The sequence below is a fragment of the Poecilia formosa genome, unplaced genomic scaffold (genome assembly GCF_000485575.1).
Source record: "Poecilia formosa unplaced genomic scaffold, Poecilia_formosa-5.1.2 Scaffold18, whole genome shotgun sequence".
In the NCBI taxonomy this organism is placed as follows: Eukaryota; Metazoa; Chordata; class Actinopteri; order Cyprinodontiformes; family Poeciliidae; genus Poecilia; species Poecilia formosa.
The window spans coordinates 2,954,074-2,963,325 of record NW_006799957.1 but is presented as its reverse complement, the minus strand read 5'-3'; the positions used below and the strand labels follow the sequence as shown (position 1 = coordinate 2,963,325).

The 9,252-nt window shown below is 39.0% G+C and overlaps 1 protein-coding gene across 1 annotated transcript; it reads left to right on the top strand.

Moving 5' to 3' along the window:
• Positions 1-6: 6 nt before the first annotated feature.
• Positions 7-6,468, top strand: klhdc7a (kelch domain containing 7A). Its single transcript, XM_016668937.1, has one exon. The coding sequence runs from the start codon at positions 3,397-3,399 to the stop codon at positions 5,638-5,640; it is 2,244 nt and encodes a 747-aa protein (XP_016524423.1). The 5' UTR covers positions 7-3,396; the 3' UTR covers positions 5,641-6,468.
• Positions 6,469-9,252: the final 2,784 nt, after the last annotated feature.

Below are 9,252 nucleotides of genomic sequence, written 5' to 3'. Positions count from 1 at the left end.
TATACTTTTTCTTTCTGATGGCTTGGAATGTACATGAAGATTTAAATGCATTGAGAAATCTGGAGAAATCTCTTTTTTGAGTGTATTTTGTGTACTACAGTGTAAATACTGAAAAATAATTAAAGAAGTTATATGGGTGACGGTGAGGAATGGGTGCTGAGATTGTTGGAGTTTATGCTTCTCCACCTTTGTTTGTACTTCATTCAACTTTCAGATATAATTCTTGATTGAGAGGAAGGAAAGAACATTATTTCTGTTTGTCACTTAGGCTTTTTATAAGAATTTGTCTGTTCTTCTAAGGACAGAGAAAAAAAACAAACAAAAAAAAACATTTGTCTGCTGTTTTGGGGTTGTGGTGCATGTGACTTTTGAAGATTCTTTCTCCTTTTCATGTGTTGCAACTGACAGCACCGCAGCTCTTTGTCACTAGCCTGTAACCCAGCTATTTACTTGTGACCTACATTGTGTAAAATGCGTAACTCTTCCCCAGACATTACCAGTACAAGTAGGATCATTTTAGCCGCCATTCCAGGGAGGAGCTCACAAGAGGCAGCTTGTGTAAACAGGGTTGTTGCATTTGTTTCATTTCACCTGTATTAAAATGGAGAGATGATAAAACTCACAAGCCTTGGCTTTACTTACCGTTGAGCAAGAGTTTGACATTTTTCTGATACACATGTTGCATTCTATACTTGAAAGGTTACAGAAATTGCTGATGTCCTGTTGTTAATAATCCTACAAAATTAGGCCATGCAAATGCATTGTTTTCATTTTTGCTTTTCATAGGGGAAAAAAAAAATCTATGGAAATTTTTTTTCCATAGTTTTAGAACTGATCTGATGTTTTACTGTATGAAATTCTCATATGTTTTCTTTATGCTTTGCAGGTCATAGATGACTAATGAATCGCTTAGTGAGACGGATCTTTTTGTTTGTCATATTTTCAAAGTTCAGTACTGCTGTTACCTGTGTAGCTCAGGTAACAGGCAGTTTTAAATTGGGGGGGTATTATATGAAATTGATGTTTTTTAGCTTTGTATCATGCTACAATGTTATTCCCCCATTGGAAGCATAATTATGTCATACATATTTATGGATCTTTGAATCTCCTGTGTTGGCCATTCAGGGATTCTTGCTCATACAAAGTGGCGCCTATTTCTTCATGACTCCTCTGTGGAGCTGAAATCTCCGGCCAAACTTCCTCCTCAGAGATCACCCCTCCCCCACGCCTTCCCCACAGAGTTCCACCAGACTAGCAGCAGCAATTAGCATACACCTGGTGGTGAGTCTGCTGAGCTCATCAGACAAACTACGTCTCAGTCCAACTCTCTTAAGGACAGTTGCAAGTGGCGCAGTGACGGAGAATTGCTGTGAAGACTTACTGAAGGTGGAGTGTCAGAAAGATAGGGGGCTTCAGACACACAGGCCAAATATCAAGACGTCAAATTTCTTTGAAGTTATTTTTCATATAAAGAGCTTTTTTTATATATAAATACTGAAGGTAATTTTGGTTCAAGCAATAAAATGTGGAAAATACAAAATGCTGCCCCTTTAGAGCTTTGATTAGTTTTCTTGTTTATTAGTAATGAGTTCACAGTGGATCCTGGTCCATCCACTGTAAACTATTATTGGTTTGTAATTATGTTCAGTATGCAATTTTCTGCATTTTTCTTTACATTTATGACTCACTTCACGCTGAAGAAGGAAGGAGAAGCGGCTCAATTTCTAAATGCATTAGAATATGCAAATCATCTTGATCATACATGGTCAAGTTGAATCATTTTAAAAGTGCATTCTTTTAAAATGAATAATGTGGTTAATCACATTTTTTGATTATGTTTGAAATTGCTCAATTATATCTAGCCTAGCATAGATAAACCTAAACTGAGCAGACATTTTTAAATATATGACTTTATTATCGTTTCTGAAAAATAGGAAGAAAGATGCTCTGTTTAATCACCTAGCCACTGTTTACTGGTGTAGTCAGGGACAGATGGAAACTGTGTAAACCTTAAGCCACAGGGTTTTGTCATTATTTGTTTTTCTCAAACTGGTTTGTCAGTAAAGCCATGGAAAAACAACACTCGGCCACTAACTAGGCAAGGGTACTGCTTCCAAGTTATACTGACCTGCGTAAAAACACCAATTAAAATGCATCTTGTGCTTTCTTTCCTCATGTTGCCATAAACTGATCAACCATAGCAGATGGTGAAAATAAGAAGTGCAAGTGTCTCAACACAAAAAGTCTATAGATTTCAATCACACTCTTGTTTTTCTACCTGGAGCAACAGTGAGCATAAGAAGCTGCTTTCATGGCCCATTTGTGAATTATTCAGAAGTCAACCATGCTCGCAGAATCTAGTTTCTTTTTTTTTGTCATCAGGCTTGACTATCAGATGACCACAGAACCCTTGCAGCTGACAGGACACCTGACACACCCTCTGAAAGAGTCCCGCGTAACGTATCTTTATAATGCTTCACAAAGGGCTGGTGAAATAAAAAATCTGTTTTGTTCCTGATTGTAGGCTTGCTCTAGTATGTTATCAGCAACAATAATGACAGCCTCACAGTGGAGAGTGGCATGTTTCACGTATGACAGAAATACATGTTTACATCCAGTGGGAATAAATGGCACTGTCAGTTTTCACAATGGAAAATCTTCTGATTGTGTTTTTCATGGCCACCTGACAGTTCTGTTTTTGTATTGCCGTTTATCTTTTTTGTGGCCTACCTTTCTTTCTTTGGGCTTATTTCCAGAAATAGTAATTTAGGAGACTTTGCAGGCACAAGGTCGAACCTTTGCTCTTTGTCATAGCTATGCAAACAGATGTATCCTGGTTATTAACCATTTGCTAGATGCACCCATCATACCTCTCCACCCCTTATTCAAACTAGACTTTGCTACTGCAGCTCTAAACAAAGTAGGAAGTTAACGAAATGTTATCCATGATTATGTATCTGATACATTTTTCAGCAAATTGTAAGCCAGTCCACTCTTTGACATGTTTGATTTGCAGCAGCATGGACACAAAAAACGTTTTTGTTTTTTAAAGGTATCATTGATCTGAATATGTAGATGGCATTTAAATGGTTTTAAGAAAAACAAGAGTGAGTCAGCAAGCCAAATATTTGGATACTCTGTGGATAGTAAAAGAAACTGCATCTGACTCGCTACAGGTGGTGTATGAAAGTGCCCCGCCTCTCCAGAGCAAGGGATGCAAATAGCTACTCTAAAGCTATCATTTTACACTTGATCCTTTGGGCAAAGAGGCGTAGTCATTGGATCACAGCAGCTCTTTTACAATGGAAACCAGACAGCTTCATGCAGCTGAGGCATTTAGACAATAGCTGAAAGGTTCATTCAACCAACGTTTGCTGTCTTATTTTTTTTCCAGCTATGCCTATTGCAGACCTTCTCGGAGTCCAGTTCGACATGCAGCTGCTGGTGAAACTTTGTTTCTCTGCTGCTGCAGTGCTGCTGGTTTCTTGGGCCTTCAGATTCTACAGATCCAGAGACGTGAGGAAAATTAAACCCTGTGGCAAAGAAAACAGAGAGACAGAAAATTCTGCCAGCCACGACTACAAGAGGACACAGCAGCATCTCTGTTTTCAAGACAAGGACGATGATGCCAAGCAAGACTTAGCGACTAATGACTTGGAATCCAATAGCACCAAGGGAATACTTAATAAATCTCATTCACACCAAGTTGAAAAGAGTAAGAGTGTATTTAGTCGTTTAAATGATGATCAAAATAAATACATGGGGAAGGAGAAGCTTCATCAGGACCAACCAACTGTTTGCCCAAGTAATATTTCAATTGGATCTACTTTGAAGATACATGATCCAACAAATTATGGGTTGGCAGCTATTACTGGACGTCGCTCTCCTTGCCGTTTAGAGAAGCTAGATGGTGGAGTGGGTGTGAGCAGAGAGTTAAGACAGGACTTGGAGCACCAGGGGGTCTACTCCAGCTTCCTCTCTAAGGCGGAGATCAAAGTAGAAGATGCCAAAGTAGTACTGGAAGGATCAGGAGACAAGACTGTGAGTGGAAAAATATATGACTATTATGTTGAATCTTCCTCTCACTCAATAACAGATTCAAAAACGTTGCTTGCCCAGTATGAGCGGAACACTGTATCGAAGAAGAAATATAGAACAGAGGACACCAGCTTCATTGATGCTCCTGTAAGTCCTATTGTTATGCGTGATTTGGTTTTTCCACAAAGTGTTGTAGTGGAAGACTCCTTGCAAGGACGCCCGAGGCACCCTGAAAGGCCTTCTCTCCTACGCAAGGAGAGCTATATGTCTGCAGCAGAACAGTCTGAACCTTCCATCCACTTTCAGATTTCAACAAACTTAAGCCCAGTGACTCACCGTGGGGCCTCAGCAGATAATGAGACCATCTATCTTCAAAAATCAACAGATAAAGTACATAATGTGAAGGAGGCAACTGATGTAGAGACTATCGGAGGTGGTTCATTCTCGGGTCTTCCAGCAGAAATATTCCTCAGCACAGATCTCGAAATTTTGAAAAGTAAACTTAATCTTGGAAACTGTTTAGAGATACTTCATCTTGCCAAGAAAAAGGGGCAAAAATCCGTTCAGCAAGCAGCCCTGGAGGTTATGTCAGACAACTACCTACAGGTGCTTCGGGACCCCAACCTTTATGGACGGCTAATGGCTGATGAGCGGGAACAAATTCGGAAGCAGAGAATGAGAGCGAGAAGGTTTGTCATAGTTGCAGATATGGACCCTCAAGACTGTTTCAGAAACACAGCAGCAGAGAGAGCAACATCAGAACAGAGGAGCACATCCAGTGCAATGTACTTTTATGATGACTACAAAGATGTCTGGCATTCTCTTTGCCCGATCCCACAGGAGGTCATTTCTAAAGCCTGTGCTATGTGCACAATGGATAACTACTTATTTGTGGCAGTAGGTTGTCAAGGCAGTGACAGAGAAATGACACCCTCAAAGAGAGTGTTTTGCTACAATCCTTTGACATCCATTTGGAAAGAGATCAGTCCTATGAATGAAGCCAGGCCCCGCTGCAAACTGGCAGCACTGGATGGCTACATCTATGCCATCGGTGGGGAGTGTCTCTCCTCTGTGGAGCGCTATGACCCTCGACAGGACAGATGGACATTTGTGGCTCCACTGCCTAACGATACCTTTGCTGTTGCACATCATGTGACTGTGTGCAGTGGAGAGCTCTTTGTTTCTGGGGGTACTCTTAGATATATTTTACTTCGCTACAACCCCAAAACCAACACCTGGAGGCCAAGTCTCATTGTAGGCAACAAAGATAGATCTATAGATATGGTTGCTGTGGGAAGATTTCTCTACAGATTTGACATTAACCCATTGTTGGGAGTCAGTGTGTTCCGCTACCATACGGTCGCACGGCTTTGGTATGAGTGCAGCGCCAAGCGAATGCTGCACTGCCCAGCCTTCCAGTGTGTCGCAATGGATGGCACAGTTTACTGTCTCAGCCGACACTTCACCATGAGATTTGACGCAGATGAGATCTCTCCTGCTTTTGCAGATGAGGAGCTGAGTGTCCTCTCTGAAGCAAAGGGCTTACTCTTCCCCTTTATCCTTTCACTACCTGATAAGAATCCTCGACAGACAAGTGTGTAAAAAGGACTAAGCTTTTTTTGCTGATAAGATTTGATAGTAACTGAGTACTTGTACAAGAGTTATTACATCCGGGTAATAACTGACTTTATTGTCTTACAAAAAAATATCACCACAAACTGGTAAGCCATTTATTTGAAACATTATTACTATACTCTCTTCATGAAACCACAGCACATCAGTTTAATAAACAACTTTATTTTGTTTTTTGGACTACAAAGATGTGTTGTTTGCTATGTTCTATCCTTGGCAGTAGATATAAAAGATTAGACTTTTAATGATAGTCAAATTACTATTTGCTTAGATTTACACAGGAATTGCTGCCATGTTAATTGTTTGCTGCTTTGATTTGCCACTTCTTCCTCCCATTCTGGTAGTTTAATGCCATCCCAGATGCCTAACCTCTTTTCAGTAAAAGGTAATTCATAAAAACAATCTAGAGTAAATTAGTTATTCAAATTTGAACACTCAGAGTCTGTGCAATAAACTGATAATTTACCTCTGTGCTCATCTGTGTGAGTCATGAGTATAGCTTATGCAGTGGTCTGGATACAATGCTATTATCTAAAGCTGCTCTTTAAAGAAATGACAGATTGTAAATGGGTATGCCATGAGAATGAATGGTTAGCTTCCAAAACATTTGTCACATTTTAATCTCTGCAGCATTTACATTTTTGCAGGTATTTGTTAACACTTTAATAATTCTTCTTTCATGACAAAAAATGCTTTATCAACTCATTGAGTGGAATCATTTTCTTGTAACAGTCAGACATATTTACCCTGTAATCTATTTTTATAAACTTCAAATAAAAATACAAATGTATCTCTCACTGTTCATGAACCCACTGTTATTGATTGTCAGCAAGAAACCTCTCGATTTTTGTTTTTCTTGAAACAGGTGACGGAAAGATAAGTATAATCTAAACAATGTATTGTAAACATTATTAACATGTACTGAAATTTATTTTGGAATGAATTTTCTCACAATACAAACTGAAGCTGCACACCTGAAAGATATGGAGTGATATGCCGCTATAGCGCCATCATGTGGTTCAGAAAGCTAACAATAGTCTGCTTCCATGAATGCAGTTGAAGACTTACCATAACACAAGGACATAAGGCTCTTGGGACACTTAGGGAGTGGTGCAGTAGTACGACTAACCAGATTACACAGGAAGAAACAAACCTGATCAGGAAGGCAGCAGGAAGTGAGGCTTTAGAGGCCTTAGAGGCTTCTTGATTTACCTCATCAGATCAATTTTTAACAGTTATTTTGTATTTGTCTTTTTTCATAACTTCCATAGATCTGGTATGATTTAGATATCAGAGATATCATTTATTTATTCAGTTGTCCTTTTTTCTTCCTGCATTGTGAACACTTTTGCACTTAATCAACAAACATCTTCACAGAAATATATATATAAAAAACAACTTTTTATTGTTTTAAATTCCTAAGCTGTCTTTTCAGTTAAGAATGTTGCAGTTTTAATAATGAAAATATGACCTAAAATTCCAAACCACTTCAAACATAAAAACAATGGAAAAAAAAATCTTCAACCATATTCTTCTGCCAATTTTGTTTTGTCATCACATCTTGAGTAAAACAATAATCTGAAACCTGTAAATATGGATTCTCTCTCAGATTTAGATCATTGTTGTTATTGACACCATATTCATTGTCAATAACGGGCACCAAGTGACTTTTGTATCCTGACCTGTAAGTGGTCACTGATGGAAGTTGTGATTTCTGCTTTTCCTTATAGTCATCCATCGACTACATTGGGGCTGAGTTGATTGAAAACACTGTAAAAAGAACAGAAATAAAACTGTCATGTTACAGCAGTCAGTGATTACACACCTGACTGAATTGGAGCAATAAAATACATCTGGGACACTCTGGTTTTAAATATCAATGAACAGAGTTTAATTTATTTTGTCAATGCCATAAAAGAGATGGCTACTGATGCTGATACTTCACAGCATGCTTCATGTGTATAATCTCTACATCACAACCTTATTTGCATATTAAATTGTCGCCTTATCAGGAATTGGCTTGTTCAACCTCCCAGACTGAAAGGTGGTGCTGGGATTCTAGGGTTGTAGTGTTGGAAAAGAACTATCGATTTTATGTGCATAGAACTGCTCATAGTCTGTTGCCAAATAAAGTGAGGGCAATGAAGAGTGGTGGTCAAACACAATCCTTTACAGCAGTCCATGGATAACAATATAAACAAGCGTTGCACACAGCCTCATGCGATTAAGTTATGCAGGGCATGACCTATTCTTTTTCAATGCTCTTGAAAAGGCTTACCATGTGACACGAGCAAATTGCTCTAACTAGCCTCTAAGTGCCTTTTAGGACTGATGATTTTACAGATTTTTCATGACTGCTGAGTCTTAACAGAAACTTGCATTCACAAGGAGTTTTATCACAGCCCTTTATCTTGGCCATCAATATTATGCAAAAGTCTACAATTTATAGAAGAAAACCCTGACTCACACAGTTGTGACAGGCATTCAATTGATGTTAATACCCTGAATGAGCAGTTAAGGGCTGACCTCAGCTCTCAGCAGGGCAGATCTTCTCTCAAAGACGTCTGGCTTAAAGTCCCAGTGGGGCCTGTAGTCTACACGGCTGGTGCTGTTAGCTATCTTTGGCTCCCGAGTGAACTATGTCAGAAGGAATAAACAGACACAGACAGCAAAGAGGAATGAGGGAAGGGGGATATACAGAGGCTTGAGCAATGAGCCTAGCTCCAAGATCAGCAAAGCTCACATTTCACTATCGACCCACTCTGTTGCACAGTATTCTTTAAGTCATTTTGCCTCCTAAGTTCTGAACCAGGAGTCGATAACTGATCCTCTAGTCGATACAATCAGTCTTCAGTTTGAGTCAGTCCCATTAAGATGCTGAGCTGATGTTAGATCAACCAAGCCTTAATAACTTTGCAATTTATCTTAATATTAGCTGAGGTTCTAAAACAAATAATGCTACTGCAACCAGGCCATAGCAATTAGAATTCAGGATTAAACAATAATCTGTATTTTCTGATAAAAGAGAATGTGATAGACTGACATACAATATTGAACTACTGCAGTGAATTAAAGTATGTAGGTCAATAATACCATCACCTTAGCTGAAGTCTTCCTTCAGTCCAGTTGCCCGTCAGCACTCGACTTTTATATCTCAGTTCTATTCTCCATCCGATTTGGGTCCATTTATCCTTTTCAATATCCTTTTGGTCCAGACTTTACCCACTGTCAAATCTGCAGCATTTTCTGAGCAAGGCTGGCAAAAGACATCATGTAGTCACCTGATCCCTTAGTGGAGGAAACAAACTAAAGCTTGGTTGCCATGGACACAGCAAACACTAAAAATAAGATAAGCTGGGTTTACTGTTTGCAAATGGGAGATGTCTTACGTGTTAACATTAAAGACATACATACTTTTGGGTTGAGTTATGACATTTATCTTTCAGTAGTATTTTTTTCCAGTTGTGGTGGACATTCTTCAGGGCAATGTTTTGTGATGGGAAATATTAGATAACAAGATTTCCCATTGTGTCATAAAATTTGGAACAAGATAGAAAATATAATGAAATGTCGGTATGTATA

Coding starts and splice junctions, on each gene's coding strand:
- klhdc7a (XM_016668937.1), top strand. CDS start 3,397: ATGCCTATTGCAGACCTTCTCGGAGTCCAGTTCGACATGCAGCTGCTG.